Raw genomic sequence first — 23,096 nt, forward strand, 5'->3', positions numbered from 1 at the left:
CCAAGGCAGGTAGATAGAGTTAAGATGAAGATCAGCCACGTTCTAACTGAATGGCGGAACAGGCCTTAGGGGCTGAATGGCCTACTCCTGTTCCTATCTTCCTATGGCCTGTTTTAGGTGGCTGCCCTGAATGCCTGAAAATTGTAGGCTTCTTTGGGGCGCAGACCACCTGCGAAATTGATCATTTTTACCCACGTTATCCGCATGTCACAATGATGACCGATTTCTGCCCCCTAGTTTCTCGGGTTCTTATCACATGCCTTCAAGATTAGATATTGTGCAATTTGACTGCTGAATATAAGTACAACTACAGAAAGGTAAAGACCCCAGAACACTCTTTATTTTGTACTATTCTTAGAATAAGCAAAACAACTTTTTGATATTTGTTTTGGTGTACAAATACCACTGCAATCCTTAAACCATTTTTTAAAAGTTTGGAAAGAGATATAATTGGTCACAAAAAGTGATATTTACCTCGTTAAAATACCCTATTGTATGTTGACATTTTAAATGCAAGTTCAAGAATCCAGAACAAAATAGTACTGTGGAAATATGAAGAATTTTTTTTTATTTACACTGTGTCTTGAAATCCTGTTTTTGATTTCAACACTCCTGAAAGGTCACAATCACCTTGGGGAGTTCATTAGGTCTGTTTTGACTTTCACACATTCATAGAGGCATCTGTACAAGAGCCCACTAAAAAGCAATTACCTAATAAGGTGCAATGTGATTAATGGCAAAACACAGCTTATTTGGTACTCAAACTAACGCACAACAGACCTCTTGAAAGGACAATTTTTTATGTTACAGAAACAATAAAAATTAAAATTTTAAGAGACTTAAATGAAACATTTCTTTATATGACTAATAATCATGATTATTTAATCACAAAAACGTTCAACTTGTGTCTACAGTGTAGATTATATTTGAGTAAAGGGGTTTTCAAAGATAAGTTGTGTTTGTGAGTGTGCCTTTTGCAAAATCTTAGAGAAAGCACAGGTACAATTCTGTCACAATGACCACAATTTTGAATATGACACAGTTCCGTACACAAACCAAACAACAAGATATATACCAGACATACAAATATAAGGCAATTAATTTAAAAAGTATTATTACTAGCACCCATTCAGTGGCAAAGACACGTAATAACACAGACAATGTCCAATACTAGCAATTACTAATAATCCTATATTCTAACTATACACAAAAGCTCTAGGTACTTGGCAATGCAGTCAAATCTCATTATTACTCGCTAACTGTCCCGTTAGTTTTCCTCGTCTGTATTTTAGGAATGGAATCTTAAGGATTTCTGACCCCAGGTACAACCATGGTCCACAGGACTAATTCCTTTGGCAGAAAAATGCCACCACACTTGGCTATTTGGGCCTCAAACTGCTTGGGAAAAGATTACAGGGAATGCCAAAGCTGATTTTTTAGACTGAGGATATTTGAGTTCAAATGACAAATGGCAGACCATCTGACTGGGAGTCCAACACTGCCATTGGAGCTCACATGTTTCTTCACTTCAGTGTCACTTCATGGGATTAGAGTTTTTTAAATCATTGATTTTGGTGTAATGAGGTTTGACTGTATTGGCCTACAATATTTCTGCATTCTGAATGACTACATCAATACAGTGGATTTATTCACTGGTTCTTTTGTAGCCATTTTCCTTCGTGACATTTTTGTACTCAGGCAACCTAATCCCAATCTTTCCCCATGAACATTTTCCTTCAAGCGATTTTAAAAAGGAAAACCATGAAAGCATAGTAGCTGAAATGAAATGCTGAGTAGAAACCCAGCAGAAAATTAATTTCTTGCAACATATTAGAGCATCACAGAAGCAGTGACTTATACGTTAAACACAATGTCGTTAAATATTATTCACCACCCTTGATGGATACGATTAAGCAAAGCAAAATAAGTGCTTATCCAGAATAAAAGCAAATAATTATGGCAATAATGTTGATAGCCATTAAAAATATTTCATTACATGAAAACTGAAAATATGGTTGTTAAAGCACAAAATTTTGATTATTTTACTAACCCAATTTATCCAACTTTGGTTAAATACCTTTGAATTTCTCAAAATAGAGCAGAATCAAGAAAAATGCTAATTTATTTATTTTGAATGTTGATAGACAGTGTTCAGTTTGGTTTTTATATTTACTTAATTGTGTCACTAGAATCTACACCCCAAACGCATGAAGTGCACATTTTATCATTACAGCATCAAGTAACTTATAAACCATATTTTTCAGGCAAATATTTAGACACCTCTGGTTGTCATGCCGAGTTGTGTGTTAATAATGTAAGCAGTGCAGTGAAAGAAAAGTTACACAGAGAAAATGTCAAAAGTTTAATTTTTTTTCCTATGTTTATGTTTTTTTTAAATGTATACCATAAGATGGGATAGCAGGTCATCTTGCACAGATTGGAGTGTAAAGTTGTCATATATCAGCACAATAGGGGTCCTTCAGTGCAGCAGATGATACCATAATATGGTCTATTGGTACTCATCCTGGTCAGATAAATGCAGACTGGAAAATTTATGACTGTGATAATGTTTATTTGTCTATCTGCCTTTATACTCATTTTATCATTCCTATTTTTAGTAAGTTTATTGTATATAACTTCAATCAATACATTGTATCAATATTAAAACAGAGTGATAAAAATACAAATTACACTTACACCTTTTCACAAGATTATATTAGAAGATGCTGACATTATGTACTGCACATTGGTATAAATGAAAGTTAGTCTTTCCCCAAGTGTTGCCTATACATTTTACGTTTTCTACAAATAGTCTCACAGGATTTTCACCAAGGACATCATTGACAATTCAATGTCAAAAAAGTAAAACTCAGACTATTCATTAACCTTTTCAGTTTCTGACCAAGCCAGAGAACATGGCAGATGTATTCACAATATGCCTCAAGACTTTAAGTATAATCTAAAATTGGATCAAGTATTTATACCAAATCATTTTAGTACACCAGGTTACCATGTGCTGAATAGTTTAGATGTAATTTGTCTTGGAATTATAATGCCAAGTTTTGTGATTATTCCTGGGTTTTACTAATGCCATTCTAACATAAATGAATGCTTTATGATATGATCAGATACTAGTTTGTATGTAGCAAATAGGCATACACATAGTAACCCTTTCCATCCTATTTTGGTAGACCTCAGAGACACAGAAGGGGCTTGAAAACAAATGCTCCTGTGACTGACAGACAATTGTTCCTTTCAACAGAGTACGGCTGTAGCAGAGAGCACTAGATGATACTTGATAAAGTGTGCACCAATGTTTCAATTGGACATTGCTGGTGGCAGATCAGGGCGCCTGGTTTGAATTATTTTTGGTTTAGGTGAATTCTTCGGTTCATCCTCATCCTCTGCCTCACTGTCACAGACGTGGACCACCACACTGGGAGTTGACTCTGTTCCTGCATGTAATTCATACTTCTCTCCTGTAAAACAGAAGATGGAAAGATTACAAATATAATTATCTATTAGTTTCAAGATGAATTCTTTCTTTAAAAAAAATGTTTTTTTGGGATATTTGGCTAACTGGGTCATTTATTTGTATGGCTTTAATCATATGGGTGAAATTTGGTGAATGTTGGCAGCTTACATTAGTTGCTGCACTACGGGCATAACCAAAGCATACAGACTATACGATACACAATGTCTTCTTTGCCCACAGCACAATGGCCATGGTAAAATCATTTATCTGCCTATCATGAATTACATATTGCCTCACAGCTTAACACCAATGCATAGGTTTACGTAAATTATTATCAATATGTGAACAAATAATGGACAAAAGTCAGTAAATGTCTCAGGCTCAATAATTTAATCATGTGTATTAAGCCAATTAAATAACTAAAATTTAATTAACTCAGCACCATACACATCAGCCCAGGAGTACAGAACCAATGACTTAGCAGAAGACCATTTAGGTGTTTAATAACAACACTCAATGCGGGGGTCTGCTTCACAAGAATAGCTGTTGCCAATCTTTTTACTTGATTGTGGGGTTAAGCCTAAATATCCCAGATTCCATTTCTCTGAAAACTTTTCTGTTAACTTTATAAAAAATAAAAGTAACTTATTTACATACATAAGGTGCCATCTATACTAAAATTCATATTACAACAGTAGGATAATACCCCTATTCTCAAATGTTAACTGGTTTATTTGAACTGGTCGGTTCAACAACTATTACTCTATAACTACCAGTATAGTGAGGGTAAATTATATGCTATACACATAAGCACTTCCAGCTGTCCAAAGTTGTCTTATCAATAAAATAGTATTATTTCTAAATATATAATTGCAGACTACTTTTCATATACTCACGGTAGGTATATAACCTGAATAAATATCTGGCAATAATGGGACAATATTAATACGCTTACGAGCATTGTATAATAAGATAAATTGACTTAGGCTAGCAATGAGCTTTGATACTGATAATTGTCACAGTTCGGAAATCCTTGTCCATTTTTCACGGAAAGGTCTTAGACATGAGCAATTTATGTTGGTGTTCTGGCTACTGCCATTTTGGTTAATGTCCTGAGATGGGTGGCTGGAGCATCATCTGTTTCAGGCAGGAAGCCATTGGTAATTCGCAAATCAGGGTCCTATGATGAACATAGGACCCTGACTGCAATTTTGTAGTACAAATTGGTGCATGCTCCGCCCATTTGTACCAGGCATTGAGCAGCCCAACCAGCGGTTTCTTAAAGGGATCGCCTGGAATGGTTTTGATCGCCGAAGGGGGTCGGAGAGGAATTTTCAAGGGTTTATTTTCCTCCCTTAGTGGCCCTGGTTTTTTTCTTCTCCCGGGAGACTACATGGCTGCACGGGATAGGAAATGTCTAGTAATGATGCTCCGGGCATCAATGTGTGGGGCAGGCTTGATGGATCAGCTGGTCTTTTTCTGCCCTTCATTTTCGTGTTTGTATGAGGCCGCTCAGAAAATGCCTTGAAAATTATTTATTTATTTTCATTGCATGGGACCAAGCAGAGCAGGAGTGTTCTTCCTGGGCCCACAAAAAAACCTCTGGCCTGCTGCTGGCCCATCCAAGGCCCCTAGGATTGCCTTTCCTTCATACCTATTTTAGATTAACGTATGCTTCTGAGCCCACTCTGCAGATTTGATAGGTTGAATTTGGAGTGCAGCCCGGATGCACCCAGTTTCCATCCCATTTCATTTGTGCTACAAATTGCAGTCTGGGGGTGGAGGCATGTGTGAACCTACTGCCTATCTCCCTCCCCCACCCCACCCCATGTCTGGGGGAGCTGAAGTAAAAAAATTGCAGGCTATATCTTTGGCCCTTCCCATTCTATGAGTTCCCTTAACAGAGTGGCCGTGTAATGTTCTGACATCTGCTGGTGGAACAGAGTGGGTGCCTCTGAAATGCCCTGACAGGCACAGGCCATACCATGCCCCAACTATGTTAATGATTCTGTCCTTGGGATTTGGGATGGGGTCTGCATCCTTTGCTGTTGGCGTACAGGAATCCCGCTCTGTTGGTGGAATCAAGGGCAGGATTGGGCTGGACCCCTAAAGATCTTGAACAAGACTCCTAATAAAAACTTTTAAAATGGCCATCTTACAACTGAGACTGTGGGGGCACCTGTAACTTGTCTCCAGAAAGGGACCCAGCAACCTCCTCCCAAACCTGAGGGGGCAATCGAGAGCCGGACTTTCTGACTTTATGCCATTAGTGGGTGCTCTGGAGGCTCCCCTAATTGAACAGGAGCTCACCATTGGCATGATAATGAAAGAACTTAAATGTAACCTGGAAACTTTGGTGGAGTCAGCGATGGGTGCGTCTTGGCATTTATGCCGCAATCACCCTCACCACCCCCACCACCCAGCCCGTGGATGTACAGAGCTAACGCTTTTGAGCAATCACTGCTAAGTATATATACTAAAATATATATGCTAATTCCAGCTCCCTGTCCTGTTTTGGGCTGAGCAAACAGTGGCAAATGTGTTGGTTTTCTCATCCTCCATTTCTATAGTCTGCGTTCTCTGTACTGGTCGACTAAATAGGGATTTAGGGATGATCTAATTAAGATGTTTAAAATGATAAAAGGATTCAATAAGGCAGATAAAGAGAAATTATTTCCTCTCTTGAGGAAATCCAGAATTAGGTGACACAGTCTGAAACATGGACAAATGAGCTGAATTCCAGAGGTGAGGTGAGAGTGACTGCCCTTGACATCAAGGCAGCATTTGACTGAGTGTGGCACCAAGGAGCCCGAGTAAAATTGAAGTCAATGGGAATCAGGGGGGAAACTCTTCAGTGGCTGGAGTCATACCTAGCACAAAGGAAGATGGTAGTGGTTGTTGGAGGCCAATCATCTCAGCCCCAGGACATTGCTGCAGGAGTTCCTCAGGGCAGTGTCCTAGGCCCAACCATCTTCAGCTGCTTCATCAATGACCTTCCCTCCATCATAAAGTCAGAAATGGGGATGTTCGCTGATAACTGCACAGTGTTCAGTTCCATTTGCAAACCCTTCAATAATGAAGCAGTCCGAGCCCGCATGCAGCAAGACCGGGACAACATCCAGGCTTGGACTCATAAGTGGCAAATAACATATGCGCCAGACAAGTGCCAGGCAATGACCATCTCCAACAAGAGAGAGAGTCTAACCACCTCCCCTTGACATTCAACGGCAATACCATCGCCGAATCCCCCACCATCAACATCCTGGGGGTTAGCACTGACCAGAAACTTAACTGGACCAGCCATATAAATACTGTGCCTACAAGAACAGGTCAGAGGCTGGGTATTCTGTGGCGAGTGACTCACCTCCTGACCCCCCAAAGCCTTTCCACCATCTACAAGGCACAAGTCAGGAGTGTGATGGAATACTCTCCACTTGCCCGGATAAGTGTAGCTCCAACAACACTCAAGAAGTTCGACACCATCCAGGACAAAGCAGCCCGCTTGATTGGCACCCCATCTACCACCCTAAACATTCACTCCCTTCACCATCGGCGCACAGTGGCTGCAGTGTGTACCATCCACAGGATGCACTGCAGCAACTCGCCAAGGCTTCTTCAACTGCACCTCCCAAACCCGCGACCTCTACCACCTAGAAGGACAAGAGCAGCAGGCACATGGGAACAACACCACCTGTACGTTCCCCTCCAAGTCACACACCATCCCGACTTGGAAATATATCGCCGTTCCTTCATCGTCGCTGGGTCAAAATCCTGGAACTCCCTTCCTAACAGCACTGTGGGAGAACCTTCACCACACGGACTACAGCGGTTCAAGAAGGCGGCTCACCACCACCTTCTCAAGGGCAATTAGGGATGGGCAATAAATGCCGGCCTCGCCAGCGACGCCCACATCCCATGAACGAATAAAAAAAAAGTTTGAGCTAGGCTATTCAGGAGTGAAATCAGGAAGCACTTTATCACACAAAAGGTAGTGGAAATCTGGAACTCTCTCCCCATTTGGTTAAATCCTTGAAAGTGAAGTACTGAAGCAGGGCTGTGTAAAATCAGCCTAAAAATGGGTGGCTATTTTGAATTGTTTTAAAACTAGAAACATGTGATTTTTTGTGTTTTAAAAAGTTAAAAGCACCATAAAAAGCATAGTCGTATTTGGAGAAGAAAAGGGGGGTCATAGTGTTAAAAATCAGCTTTCTGGTGTACTTGTAAGAGAAGCCTGTAAGTCACTGCACAGATTTATGGTCCTCAGTCAAAAACTGGTGAGTACTATTATTGGTAGTACAATGAAAGGGTGTGCCAGCTAAATGCAACAGCCAAACTTATGACAGGTTTCTTTAGATTAACATATGCTTCTGAGCACAATCTGCTGATTTGATAGGTTAGAACTAATTGAGATTTAAACATACCAGGGACAGAAATCCATACATGCTCCAGTGTATATATATCTTTGTCTGTAACTGTGCTCCCAGTTTAATAGTATCATTGGGATTATTTAATGGATAGCTTAGTGTCTCACTTACAGTCTCTAATTACAGTGTTTAAATATTTTAACTAAAATTAATTGGAGCAGTTGTTAGATAACTTTTGTGGTCAAAAAGGATGCTTCATCAAAATGTAACTAAGAGTACCTTGTGCATTACAGAACCAAAGGTGACATGAGGAAAATCTTTTTTACACAGCGAGTGGTTAGGATCTGGAATGCACTGCCCGAGGGGGTATTGGAGGTATTGGAGGCAGAGTCAATAATGGCCTTCAAAAGGGAACTGGATAAGTACATTAAAGGAAAACATTTGCAGGGCTACGGGGATATGGCGGGGGATTGGGACTAGCTGGATTGCTCTTGCATAGAGCTGGCGTGGACTCAGTGGGCTGAATGGCCTCCTTCCATGCTGTAACCTTTCTATGATTCTATGATAGGGAAGATGAATCTGGTGAGAGCTAGAAGAAAGACTGGGGAGAACTACACAGTGTTGTGGTGTGGGGCAGGAGGGTGGGTTGGGAGCAGGGAAGGCAGTGGGTCAAGAGGAGGTTGACAAGGGGAGATTGAATGGAGCTGGCAAAGGCATGAATGGGGGTTTCAGAGACATTTGGGATAAAGTAGGGGTGAAAGGAGTCAATGTTGCAGAGGTAGAAGTAAGTGGTCTTGACAATAAAGTTTAAAGCTTAGCCCAGGGACACACATAGAATATGCACCACCAGTTCAGCCTGAGTGAGCAGCTTTTGGTGGAGGCCAAAAAAGATTGGTTCTGTCTTGCCAATTTTGAGCTAAGAGAATTCTGGCTCATCCATGACTTGATGTCAGACAGGCAGTTGAACAGCACAGCTAAAATCATGGAGTTGAGGATGGTGGTTGAGATAAAGCTGGATACCATCAACATGGAAACAGGCACCGAGTGGTAATATATATGAGGAATAGGAGGGGGCTACGGTAACTACAGCAAATTCTCACTGTTTGTATTCATTTCAAGGACAAAACAGCCAATAAACTCAAGAGAAAGAACCATGAGAGATGCCAACCCCACCCAAACCTCTAACCCCTATTCAAATCAATGGACAAAAAAAATCACGGGCTACAGGTTTGTGATTTTCTGAGATGTGCTCCTCCCCTCAAGTGCCACATTATGGAATCAGTGTTAATGGCCATTGTTTTTGTATCACTGGGAGCAATTTTCGTTTGCAGCATATATTGGGTGGGTGACCGCTCTGCCCACCTGATGCAGTTGGTGGGAGACCCAATCAATTTTTGAGGTTAGGCCTCATTAATATTGAATTGGCAAGCTACCAGCAGAAATCACACTCCTTATAGGCAGCTCGAGGAGGGGTGGGATACTCTTCAAGGCATCCAATCTCGATGGGCCTGTAGCAGCGCCTTACACAGGAGGAGTGGAAGCAACGGGAGTGACTGACTCACATAAGAGACTGTTAGCTAAAATTAAAACTCATGGAATTGAAGGCAAATTACTGTCCTGGTTAGGCAGTAGAAGACAGAGAGTAGGGATAATGGGTATATATTTGAATTGGGGCCTCAACTATTCACTATATTTATTAATGACATAGATAACACAATAGAGAGCCATATATCCAGGTTTGCAGATGACACAAAGATTGATGCCATAGTTAGTTTAGACAGGAGCATAAAATTACAAAGAGACATTGATAGATTAAATGAGTGGGCAAAACTGTGGCAGATGGATTTCAACATAGGCAAAGTGCGAGGTCATCCATTTTGGACCAAAAAAGGATAGATCCGAGTATTTTTTAAATGGTGAAAAGCCAGGAACAGTGGAAGCCCAAAGAGATTTAAGGGTCCATGTACACAGATCATTAAAATGTAGTGGTCAGGTACAAAAAATAATCAAAAAGGCTAATGGAATGTTAACCTTTATATCCAGAGGGCTGGAATATAAAGGGGAGGAAGTTTTGTTACAGCTTTTCTAAGCCCTGGTTAGACCACATCTGGAGTACTGTGTACAGTTCTGGGCATCGCACCTTAGAAGGGATATATTGGCCTTGGAAGGAGTACAGCGCAGATTCACCAGAATGTTACCAGGGCTCCAAGGGTTAAATTATGAGGAGAGATTACATAAACCAGGCTTGTATTCCCTGGAATATGGAAGGTTAAGGTGTGATTTGATTGAGGTTTTTAGGATTTTGAAAGGAATTGATAGGGTAGATAGAGGGAAACATTTTCCAGTGGTGGGGAAGTCCAAGACAAAGGGACATAACCTTAAAATCAGAGCCAGGCCTTTCAGGAGAGAAGTTAGGAAACGCTGCATTCTTCACACAAAGGGTGGTAGAAGTGTGTAACTCTCTCCCACAAAAAACAATAGATGCTAGCTCAATTAATAATTTTAAAACTGTGATCGATAAATCTTTGTTAGCCAAGGGTGTTAAGGGATATGGAGCCAAGACACAAATCGGCCATGATCTCATTGAATGGCGGAAATGGCTCGAGGGGCTAAATGGCCTACTCCTGTTTCTATGTTGCTATGAAAGTGGTCAGTGGTTTATAGTAGCAGCGGAAACTTTTGCAGAGCCTACAGCAGCAAGGAGATCAAATATGGGAAGCTGAAGGTTCAGAACACAAATGACTGCAGTAAAATGAGTGACAGACCTACTTCCAGCTTTCCCTTACTGCAGCTGAGGATCCTTTAAATACTGTTGGACATGTGGTTTGTGGGCGCTTTGAGGAACTGGTGGTCGCCCCTGCCTCAGCCCAGTTGCTGCTAAAACCCTCATCCATGCTTTTGTCACCTCCAGACTCAACTATTCCAATGCGCTCCTGGCTGGTCTCCCATCCTCCACCCTCCATAAAGTTCAATTCATCCAAAACTCTGTCAAAGTATACAGCATTGAGGGAGGTCACATAATTTACTGGGGCTGTTTCTCAGCCTTCTATCAGAGGGGAAAGGCAGCAAAATGCAGAGGAGTGTGTCGGTTCTGGGGTAGGAGAGAGGGAGCCAGGGTTCCCCAAAAATATCCCAGAAGTGTGCCCTTCAGCCCCCTTTATAAAAGGGAAGAAAAATAGTTAACATTTAAAAATTCTCTAGGGTCATGTGACTGCCTCGTTATATTATATACCCTAATATTTTAATCTCATAATCAATGTCCTGGTTTATCGAAGTCTGTTATTCTTATTACATTTTTCCTTCAACGTTTATTTCTAATTCTGCAAAGTTCTTTTGTATACTTTTAGCATTAGTATAAAAATATCAATCTCTCATTTTATTTCTCTCCGTCTCTCTTGTCCTTTGTTCTATTTTCTCACATTTACTTGTAAGTATTTTGATTGTGGTCCAGAAATCCCCCTCCACATATATATAAAAACTGGCCATGTAACTTTCTAAATTGGCAATAACAACAGATAATTTTTTTTTAAAGAGAGGTAATTTAGTTTTTCTCAGATAAACATTCGAAATGATCCACTTGTAAAAACATAGGTTCAAAACAGGGGGGTGACTAAGGAATAGGGGCTCAGGGAAAGAGATGGAGACTGGAGAATGGGGGCTCGGGGAGAGACGGAGACTGGGGAATGGGGGCTCGGGGAGAGACGGAGACTGGGGAATGGGGGCTCGGGGAGAGACGGAGACTGGGGAATGGGGGCTCGGGGAGAGACGGAGACTGGGGAATGGGGGCTCGGGGAGAGACGGAGACTGGGGAATGGGGGCTCGGGGAGAGACGGAGACTGGGGAATGGGGGCTCGGGGAGAGACGGAGACTGGGGAATGGGGGCTCGGGGAGAGACGGAGACTGGGGAATGGGGGCTCGGGGAGAGACGGAGACTGGGGAATGGGGGCTCGGGGATAGACGGAGACTGGGGAATGGGGGCTCGGGGAGAGACGGAGACTGGGGAATGGGGGCTCGGGGAGAGACGGAGACTGGGGAATGGGGGCTCGGGGAGAGACGGAGACTGGGGAATGGGGGCTCGGGGAGAGACGGAGACTGGGGAATGGGGGCTCGGGGAGAGACGGAGACTGGGGAATGGGGGCTCGGGGAGAGACGGAGACTGGGGAATGGGGGCTCGGGGAGAGACGGAGACTGGGGAATGGGGGCTCGGGGAGAGACGGAGACTGGGGAATGGGGGCTCGGGGAGAGACGGAGACTGGGGAATGGGGGCTCGGGGAGAGACGGGGGAATGGGGGCTCGGGGAGAGACGGGGGAATTGGGGCTCGGGGAGAAACGGGGGAATGGGGGCTCGGGGAGAGACGGGGGAATGGGGGCTCGGGGAGAGACTGGGGAATGGGGGCTCGGGGAGAGACTGGGGAATGGGGGCTCGGGGAGAGACGGGGGAATGGGGGCTCGGGGAGAGACTGGGGAATGGGGGCTCGGGGAGAGACTGGGGAATGGGGGCTCGGGGAGAGACTGGGGAATGGGGGCTCGGGGAGAGACTGGGGAATGGGGGCTCGGGGAGAGACTGGGGAATGGGGGCTCGGGGAGAGACTGGGGAATGGGGGCTCGGGGAGAGACTGGGGAATGGGGGCTCGGGGAGAGACTGGGGAATGGGGGCTCGGGGAGAGACTGGGGAATGGGGGCTCGGGGAGAGACTGGGGAATGGGGGCTCGGGGAGAGACTGGGGAATGGGGGCTCGGGGAGAGACTGGGGAATGGGGGCTCGGGGAGAGACTGGGGAATGGGGGCTCGGGGAGAGACTGGGGAATGGGGGCTCGGGGAGAGACTGGGGAATGGGGGCTCGGGGAGAGACTGGGGAATGGGGGCTCGGGGAGAGACGGAGACTGGGGAATGGGGGCTCGGGGAGAGACGGAGACTGGGGAATGGGGGCTCGGGGAGAGACGGAGACTGGGGAATGGGGGCTCGGGGAGAGACGGAGACTGGGGAATGGGGGCTCGGGGAGAGACGGAGACTGGGGAATGGGGGCTCGGGGAGAGACGGAGACTGGGGAATGGGGGCTCGGGGAGAGACTGGGGAATGGGGGCTCGGGGAGAGACTGGGGAATGGGGGCTCGGGGAGAGACTGGGGAATGGGGGCTCGGGGAGAGACTGGGGAATGGGGGCTCGGGGAGAGACTGGGGAACGGGGGCTCGGGGAGAGACTGGGGAACGGGGGCTCGGGGAGAGACTGGGGAACGGGGGCTCGGGGAGAGACTGGGGAACGGGGCCTCGGGGAGAGACTGGGGAACGGGGCCTCGGGGAGAGACTGGGGAACGGGGCCTCGGGGAGAGACTGGGGAACGGGGCCTCGGGGAGAGACTGGGGAACGGGGCCTCGGGGAGAGACTGGGGAACGGGGCCTCGGGGAGAGACTGGGGAACGGGGCCTCGGGGAGAGACTGGGGAACGGGGCCTCGGGGAGAGACTGGGGAACGGGGCCTCGGGGAGAGACTGGGGAACGGGGCCTCGGGGAGAGACTGGGGAACGGGGCCTCGGGGAGAGACTGGGGAACGGGGCCTCGGGGAGAGACTGGGGAACGGGGCCTCGGGGAGAGACTGGGGAACGGGGCCTCGGGGAGAGACTGGGGAACGGGGCCTCGGGGAGAGACTGGGGAACGGGGCCTCGGGGAGAGACTGGGGAACGGGGCCTCGGGGAGAGACTGGGGAACGGGGCCTCGGGGAGAGACTGGGGAACGGGGCCTCGGGGAGAGACTGGGGAACGGGGCCTCGGGGAGAGACTGGGGAACGGGGCCTCGGGGAGAGACTGGGGAACGGGGCCTCGGGGAGAGACTGGGGAACGGGGCCTCGGGGAGAGACTGGGGAACGGGGCCTCGGGGAGAGACTGGGGAACGGGGCCTCGGGGAGAGACTGGGGAACGGGGCCTCGGGGAGAGACTGGGGAACGGGGCCTCGGGGAGAGACTGGGGAACGGGGCCTCGGGGAGAGACTGGGGAACGGGGCCTCGGGGAGAGACTGGGGAACGGGGCCTCGGGGAGAGACTGGGGAACGGGGCCTCGGGGAGAGACTGGGGAACGGGGCCTCGGGGAGAGACTGGGGAACGGGGCCTCGGGGAGAGACTGGGGAACGGGGCCTCGGGGAGAGACTGGGGAACGGGGCCTCGGGGAGAGACTGGGGAACGGGGCCTCGGGGAGAGACTGGGGAACGGGGCCTCGGGGAGAGACTGGGGAACGGGGCCTCGGGGAGAGACTGGGGAACGGGGCCTCGGGGAGAGACTGGGGAACGGGGCCTCGGGGAGAGACTGGGGAACGGGGCCTCGGGGAGAGACTGGGGAACGGGGCCTCGGGGAGAGACTGGGGAACGGGGCCTCGGGGAGAGACTGGGGAACGGGGCCTCGGGGAGAGACTGGGGAACGGGGCCTCGGGGAGAGACTGGGGAACGGGGCCTCGGGGAGAGACTGGGGAACGGGGCCTCGGGGAGAGACTGGGGAACGGGGCCTCGGGGAGAGACTGGGGAACGGGGCCTCGGGGAGAGACTGGGGAACGGGGCCTCGGGGAGAGACTGGGGAACGGGGCCTCGGGGAGAGACTGGGGAACGGGGCCTCGGGGAGAGACTGGGGAACGGGGCCTCGGGGAGAGACTGGGGAACGGGGCCTCGGGGAGAGACTGGGGAACGGGGCCTCGGGGAGAGACTGGGGAACGGGGCCTCGGGGAGAGACTGGGGAACGGGGCCTCGGGGAGAGACTGGGGAACGGGGCCTCGGGGAGAGACTGGGGAACGGGGCCTCGGGGAGAGACTGGGGAACGGGGCCTCGGGGAGAGACTGGGGAACGGGGCCTCGGGGAGAGACTGGGGAACGGGGCCTCGGGGAGAGACTGGGGAACGGGGCCTCGGGGAGAGACTGGGGAACGGGGCCTCGGGGAGAGACTGGGGAACGGGGCCTCGGGGAGAGACTGGGGAACGGGGCCTCGGGGAGAGACTGGGGAACGGGGCCTCGGGGAGAGACTGGGGAACGGGGCCTCGGGGAGAGACTGGGGAACGGGGCCTCGGGGAGAGACTGGGGAACGGGGCCTCGGGGAGAGACTGGGGAACGGGGCCTCGGGGAGAGACTGGGGAACGGGGCCTCGGGGAGAGACTGGGGAACGGGGCCTCGGGGAGAGACTGGGGAACGGGGCCTCGGGGAGAGACTGGGGAACGGGGCCTCGGGGAGAGACTGGGGAACGGGGCCTCGGGGAGAGACTGGGGAACGGGGCCTCGGGGAGAGACTGGGGAACGGGGCCTCGGGGAGAGACTGGGGAACGGGGCCTCGGGGAGAGACTGGGGAACGGGGCCTCGGGGAGAGACTGGGGAACGGGGCCTCGGGGAGAGACTGGGGAACGGGGCCTCGGGGAGAGACTGGGGAACGGGGCCTCGGGGAGAGACTGGGGAACGGGGCCTCGGGGAGAGACTGGGGAACGGGGCCTCGGGGAGAGACTGGGGAACGGGGCCTCGGGGAGAGACTGGGGAACGGGGCCTCGGGGAGAGACTGGGGAACGGGGCCTCGGGGAGAGACTGGGGAACGGGGCCTCGGGGAGAGACTGGGGAACGGGGAGAGACTGGGGAACGGGGGCTCGGGGAGAGACTGGGGAACGGGGGCTTGGGAAGAGACTGGGAAATGGGGGGAGCAACGGATGGGAGGTCGGGGACTGGGGAATGGAGGACAAAACGGGACTGGGGGTCGGGGCTCAAGCTGGAGGGGATAATGGAGTGGGGGTGGGCACGGGGACCAGCGTTTCCTGCATAGTTGGGAGCTGCAGCAGCAACTTGGTAATTGGGAGCAACGCTGAGAGAGGAACAGCCAGTAAAGGGGTAAGTGAAAGCTGGGGACCTTACTGTGGGTAACTAGTGATAGATTGTTTTCACTGTTGGGAGAATGGGGACCTAGGGAACAGAAACTAAGGATTCTCATTGGAATAACCAAGGGGGAAGGGAGGAGGAAGGTTCTTGAATTGAGGGCTATTATACCATGGGATCCTTCATCAATGTGACTATTGTGATAGAGACTAAAACTTAATTTAAAAGGAAAGGGGATTAATATTTGAAAAAGAGGAATATGGAAGGCTCTGGGGAGTGGGGTTACAGGAGAGAGCACCAGCACCAGGGGCCGAATGGCCTCCTTCTGTGCTCTAATTTCTACAATTCTATGAAAACTCTCCTTTATTGAGACTGAGCCCATGGAGTGGTTTAGAAATGTTTGTGCTGAGCTGAGTTTAGGACAATGTGCCCTGTGAGAATTGCCCCAAACACTGAGCCCACTGCCCTTTGTACGATCTCTTGGTTTGGTTCGGTTCGGTTCAAGTTGCTCTGTACCACCCGGTTTTGATGTGTGAAGTCCATGTACAGATCAGCTCTGACTTCAGAGTTCTCACCTTCACACAGAACCGCAGTCCAAACCAGGCTACAAAGAGATAGGGAGAGATGAGGCCTGTTAAAAGTGGCATCAACTGGGGAGCCTGACCGCACCTTGTGTAGTGCAGGGAGATGCTGGCAATGGTTTCAGGTTGAGTATCAGTGGGTTATAGGATTGCTACTAGTTACAGGTAGGATATCGGGGCATTATACCTATTACTATCAGTTACATATAGACTTGCAGTGAGTTATTGAATTACTGTTGGTTATGAGGGGAATCTGAGTGTTACCAGTATTATTATCAGTTCAATTTCAGTAAGTTACCATTAGTTATTGGTGGAATCGGAGTTCCTCCAATCTCTGGTTTCCCCTCTACAATTCGCTCCCTCCCTCGGTGTATCCTGTTCACAGGTGGCCTCCTGGTTCTTGGAACTTCTCGCACAACTGCTGCTGGTGCAAAACCACAAGCAAAGATACTCAAGCACAGGAGACCCAACCTTTAAAAGGTAAATGCAGGAACATTTGTAGAAATCATGTGATCAGGCATCACATGGTCAGATGACATGTGGTTAGATCATCATGTGATCAAACCTCCAACCAGAATTGGCAACCCCAATGGTTCCCCACTATCAGTCACGAATGCAATATGGTTCAATTTCTGTCAGATATTCTACTTGAAAAGAGATTTGCAGGAGCATCGACCTAAGACAGAGGTTCAAACCTGGAATTTGCCTATGTTAAGTATTTTTTTTCTGAAAATCTGGTATGCGACCAGTTGAAAGGAACTCTATGCCAGAGGCAGTTCACCAGGTACCGCCTCACCTAGAACCTTATATATGTTGCTGTCGGCAGCAGCCCGGCAAGAGATCGAGCGACCGGCGGCAAATTCCTCCAGTTGCTGCCGGATCTTCAAATGCCCCATTCCCCCTCTCTCCGACTGCTGTTGTCACCTCTCGGGAAACAGGCTTCCAGCGCCCGGCAAAGGAAGTTAAGTGTGCAGGTGGAGGGGTTAAAATAACAGCCACGCAGTAAGTGAACCCACTGTTTCTATATATTAAACGGAGATTCACAGTCTGTCTTCAAATTGAATATCAAACTCTAACCTCACAACAGGATATAGGAAAACAATCTGCCATATTTTAGTCCTTAAGGAATGGAATTTTTAATATGACTCTGGCATCAGAGCTCCAAGTTGGAACCTCTAATGTGAATGGAAGTTGTTATATTATGCCCCATCCAACTTAGCAATTTGAAAAAAATTACCACTGATCTGTAATGATCACTGTACTTTAGACAAGTCCGAGCAGCAACATTTTGCAAAACACTCCAGTTCGTTTTTTTCTACAAAGTTTTAGTTGCTTTTTTTAAGTCCAATCCTGGATGTAAAGGTTTAAAAGAAAACCAGCGCTGCACAATACAGTCAGAAAAAGATAATCAGCTTCCAATGTTTTTGGTGGGATTCCAGAGGAAGGGCCTGTTTCCATGGTAACACACTAGCTTGGTTAGGCTTGCATAGCTGTGCCTCACCAAAGGTCACCAGCCACCACTGCTCCCTGCCACTCCTAGCATGAGTGATGTCTTACGATACAGTACAATGTTACAGAGAGTATTGTGAGAAGACGTGACCTATTCAGATAGAGGACTTTTGTAAAAATACAACAGAAATATTAATGTTTCTTCAGAAATCATTCTCATGAAGGATAAATGACCTATTATAAATAAGTGACCCATTATGGAATTTTTCTTTGTTTAGCTATAGGGACTGATTCTCCGATTCTTTATATAACGTGAATTTAGCAATTTGCGTGTGTATCAAACAGGCAGACTTGAATTTTCTTGCAAGCAGTGGCAGCTGCTGAGAGCACTGGTGAGGAATACGCAGACTCTCAGCCCCTGGCTTACCATCCATTAATTTAAATGGCTGTGGGTCTGCAATTTCCTGACCAGCATCTCCTCACTTAGAGCGGACAAATGGGGAATCAGCCCTATTGGACAAAATTTCCAAGGGTCACAACTTTTGTGTATGAACATTGCATAGCACATTTTGCACCCCCGGATACAATGCATGGCCGTCGCTGCAGATCTACCAGGGTTGACCTAATTTAATATGCATGATGAGCTCAGAACCTGAATTGGGCCTTCCGCTGGGAGCTCAGTCAATGGTTGGTTGGGGGGGGGGGGTGGGAGCAGAATATTCAGTACAGCCAAAGCTCTTAAAGGACTGCATCTGCTATTATGGCAGTGGAGGGCTGCCATCATCACCCAATGCCGCATTTCCTGTACCCCCCTTCTGCAGTGGGCATTCAGATTGACATGGGTACCCACCAACTGTATTATAATTATCTAACCCCGCCCTGGCCCCAAATACTTTGACTGGGTCAGGAGTGAAAGTCAGCAGCACCTGCTTCACCAAACTTACACCAGCAGAGTGTGGCCAAGGGTATTCTGTAATGTCTGTAAGGAGGCCAAGGGTATTCTGCAATGTCTGTAAGGAGGCCAAAGAGCAGCCTGCTTCTCGGGTGGGACCACAGAGAGTCTCCAGAAATTACTTAGGCACAAGAGGGGAAATGAATGCCACAGGCCCCCACGAAGGGTATTCCAGGCTGAATGGGAGGAGGAGGCTTTACTTCTAGAAGTAAAGGGAATTAGCGGTTACGGGGAGCGGGCAGGAAATTGGACATGAATTTAAATTTGAGGTTAGGATCAGATCAGCCATGATCTTATTGAATGGCGGAGCAGGCTCGAGGGGCTGATTGGCCTACTCCTGCTCCTATTTCTTATGTTCTTATGTAGGTGGCCATCAGTTTGAATGCCACCTCCATCACACCATGTACCTGGAAGCAGTGCAGAAAAAGTTCAGTGAGTCAGCCAAGGTAGGAGAGTCCAGCAAGACCTTACATTAATGCAATATACCAAGTGTGCACAGCACTTACAATTACCTCCCCTTCACACTATCCTAAAGCACTTTCAAACTCCATAATGAATGCCATGATGCTGCTGGCTGTCCTTTATAGCCCCAGTCTTCACCTGGAAATGTTCCTTTACTCCCATCTTTACATTCATCCAGCCCAAAATAATCCTCCCATCAAATGTGTAGCTGAATGTTATAGGCAGATGTCATCACATCTAATATGGGATTCAAGCTAACATTCGGGTATTACTGCATACCATCTTAATAGATTGAATTTCTCACTTTTTTTCCTCTGCTTGCAGAAGAAGACAGCCTGTAACAACTGAGAGAGAACAGTAACAAGAGGAGGAAGATGTCCTTGAAATCCTGGAAGGCCTTAGAGAGTGGAGGAGATGAGAAAGTGGGAGGTCTCCTGCCAGCTTATGGTTCACTATAAACTTCTGCTGCTCTTCTTTCTCATCCTATTCCCTAAATCACTTACTTCCAGCGAAGTATAGTCTTAAGCTTTTTACCATGTCACATCTACTAAAAGCTATATATCAAGCCTGCTCATCAGGACACCACAAGCCTGTCTTCATCTGTTTCTCTAGGTGTGTCATATGAAGGAAATCCAGGCCCCACTGCATCCAGTCATGCCAGCACTTCACAGAACACACCTTCACTCACTCTCTTCTTCCCAAGCACCAGCTCAATACGTGCATTAGAGAATGAGGTAGAGGGAAGAGCACTGGGTTAGATACAAAGCACGAGTGAGCAGGGTGTGGTGGTATGAGGAGGAGAAGGAGCAATCTGCTGACCGGAGGACCAACTTGCATCCAGCCTCAGAAAGTGAGCCCAGGGATATGGACCGCACAAGATGTATTTTCAAAAGAAGGGTACTTTCTGAGCATTAAGCTTTGGTTCCAGCATTGGGGACCAGGTCGTGGCTCAGGTGAAGGGCTCTGCTGGTCGCATGTTAGCAAATTTGCATGAGTTTTTCGCAGCACTGCAATCTACCATGGAGCATCTGACAACTTCAGAGACATCCGCCCTCCATACCAGAGGGCAGTTGGTGCTTCTCTCCTGGTTACTCAGGCTGCTGCTTTAGAGGCGTGGGTTGCAGAGTGCAACAGCTATCTCCTTCGACTTAGACAGGCTTAGAGATCAGTGAGAGATCCCAAGAGGCAGGGCTTCACTGATCTCATCGATGCACCAATTTCATTCATGTCATTGTCAGTGCAAAAGACAAGGCTGAAGCGTTTGCAACCATCTTCAGCCAGAAGTGCCGAGTGGATGGTCCATCTCGGCCTCCTCCCAATATCGCCACCATCACAAAAGCCAGTCTTCACTCCACATGATATCAAGGAACGGCTGAGTGCACTAGATATAACAAAGGCTATGGGCCCCGACAACATCCCGGCTGTGGTGCTGAAGTCTTGTGCTCCAGAACTAGCTGCACCTCTAGCCAAGCTGTTCCACTACAGCTACAACATTGGCATCTACCCGACAATATGGAAAATTGCCCAGGGATGCCCTGTCCACAAAAGGCAGGACAAATCCAATCCGGCCAATTACCGTCCCATCAGTCTACTCTCAATCATCAGCAAAGTGATGGAAGGTGTCGTGAACAGTGCTATCAAGCGGCACTTACTCACCAATAACCTGCTCACCGATGCTCAGTTTGGGTTCCGCCAGGACCACTCGGCCCCAGACCTCATTACAGCCTTGGTCCAAAGATGGACAAGAGGTGAGGTGAGAGTGACTGCCCTTGACATCAAGGCAGCATTTGACCGAGTGTGGCACTAAGGAGCCCTAGTAAAATTGAAGTCAATGGGAATCAGGGGAAAACTCTCCAGTGGCTGAAATCATGCCAAGCACAAAGGAAGATGGTAGTGGTTGTTGGAGGCCAATCATCTCAGCCCCAGGGCATTGCTGCAGGAGTTCCCCAGGGCTGTGTCCAAGGCCCAACCATCTTCAGCTGCTTCATCAATGACCTTACCTCCATCATAAGGTCAGAAATGGGGATGTTCACTGATGATTGCACAGTGTTCAGTTCCATTCGCAACCCCTCAGATAATGAAGCAGTCCGAGCCTGCATGCAGCAAGACCTGGACAACATCCAGGCTTGGGCTCATGAGTGGCAAGTAACATTCGCGCCAGACAAGTGCCAGGCAATGACCACCTCCCCTTGACATGCAACGGCATTACCATCGCCGAATCCCCCACCATCAACATCCTGGGGGTCACCATTGACCAGAAACTTAACTGGACCAGCCACGTAAATATTGTGGCTACAAGAGCAGGTCAGAGGCTGGGTATTCTGCTGCGAGTGACTCACCTCCTGACTCCCCAAAGCCTTTCCACCATCTACAAGGCACAAGTCAGGAGTGTGATGGAATACTCTCCACTTGCCTGGATGAGTGCAGCTCCAACAACACTCAAGAAGTTCGACACCATCCAGGACAAAGCAGCCCGCTTGATTGGCACCCCATCCACCACCCTAGACATTCACTCCCTTCACCACCGGTGCACATTGGCTGCAGTGTGTACCATCCATAGGATACACTGCAGCAACTCGCCAAGGCTTCTTCGACAGCATCTCCCAAACCCGCGACCTCTACCACCTAGGAGGGCAAGGTTAGCAGCACATGGGAACAACACCACCTGCACGTTCCCCTCCGAGTCACACACCATCCCGACTTGGAAATATATCGCCGTTCCTTCATCATCGCTGGGTCAAAATCCTGGAACTCCCTACCTAACAGCACTGTGGGAGAACCTTCACCACACGGACTGCAGCAGTTCAAGAAGACGGCTCACCACCACCTTCTCGAGGGCAATTAGGGATGGGCAATAAATGCTGGCCTTGCCAGCAACGTCCACATCCCATGAATGAATAAAAAAAAGTGTGCTATCGTGCTGATCAGTAGCCACGGTGAGGGAATGATCAGAATTAGGGCATGACTGGAATTTGCACAGATCATGGTACTGTCTCTCAGACTGGGAACAGATCTTGACCCTGCCACCAACCCCTTCTGATGTCTGTACAGGTGCGGAAGGCATGCAGGCCCATGCTGCCCGTGCAGTAGCGGAAATGGCATATCCCTGGCAGGTCCATCTCAGGATTCTACTGCTGAGGTACAACGGCAACTTCAATCCCAAGAGACTCCCATGCACACACAGCAGCCATCCAACTCACATACTCTTGCCACTGAGGTAACACCTAGTTGAAGAACCAGACTAGGTTTGAGAGTACAGATGTAACACACTGTCTTCAAGAGGAAGCACTGTGGGAACGAACACTAAGGACTTACACACAACATGTTTGATGGTTACAAATCTGGTTGCACTGGTGCTGATGTATAGACAGGCAGTGCCTTTGTAATGACTTGCTGGTATGTTTCATCAGGTATCACGATGAGTAGACTTGTGAGTTGCATGAAAAGTGCAGGGCATTGTAGCTGATGGCCACTTTGTAGGGAGCATGAGGAAGATGTTGATGGGACTGTTACTATTGTCGCCACATTCGCAAGTTAAGAGGAGATATCTTGTAAGAGAGCTTGCTGAAAGTCTCTCGCATTGTGTTCTGCTCTGCAGTCTCTTCAAATTCCTCCTTTCCTCTTCATGGTCCCCTTGTTGTGCCAGTGCACCTTCCTCCTCTGGGGTACCATGATGACGCTGCTTTGCAGGGTGAAGTTGTGGAGCAGGCAGCCCACAACAACATCCTTGAAACCTTGGCTAGGCTGTATGACGAGACACACCCAGATCTATCCAGGTAGCTAAAACGCCGCTTCAACGTGTAAATAGTGAAGCTCAGTGATTATTCTGATGCATGCCAACACCTGGGATAGTTCCAGAGGATAGCCTTGGTCAGACAGAAGCCACCTGAGACTTGCCTTTGTGAGTCAAATATTGGTGGGACAGGAGACTGCCTTGAAATGAAGGCATCTGGATTGCTGTCTGGGAAATGAATATTGACATGCATAACCTGT

The 23,096-nt window shown here is 48.3% G+C and overlaps 1 protein-coding gene across 3 annotated transcripts in view; it reads right to left on the reverse strand.

Moving 5' to 3' along the window:
* Nucleotides 1-540: 540 nt before the first annotated feature.
* Nucleotides 541-23,096, reverse strand: part of LOC137321809 (calcipressin-2-like) — a 315,720-nt gene continuing 293,164 nt past the window's right edge. For all 3 annotated transcript variants that reach the window (XM_067984489.1, XM_067984490.1, XM_067984491.1), the window contains one exon: nt 541-3,479. In XM_067984489.1, the coding sequence (XP_067840590.1) occupies nt 3,319-3,479 (161 nt within the window). In that variant the 3' untranslated portion in view covers nt 541-3,318. The remainder of the gene's footprint in view (nt 3,480-23,096) is intronic.

The sequence above is a fragment of the Heptranchias perlo genome, chromosome 5, assembly GCF_035084215.1.
Source record: "Heptranchias perlo isolate sHepPer1 chromosome 5, sHepPer1.hap1, whole genome shotgun sequence".
NCBI lineage: Eukaryota > Metazoa > Chordata > Chondrichthyes > Hexanchiformes > Hexanchidae > Heptranchias > Heptranchias perlo.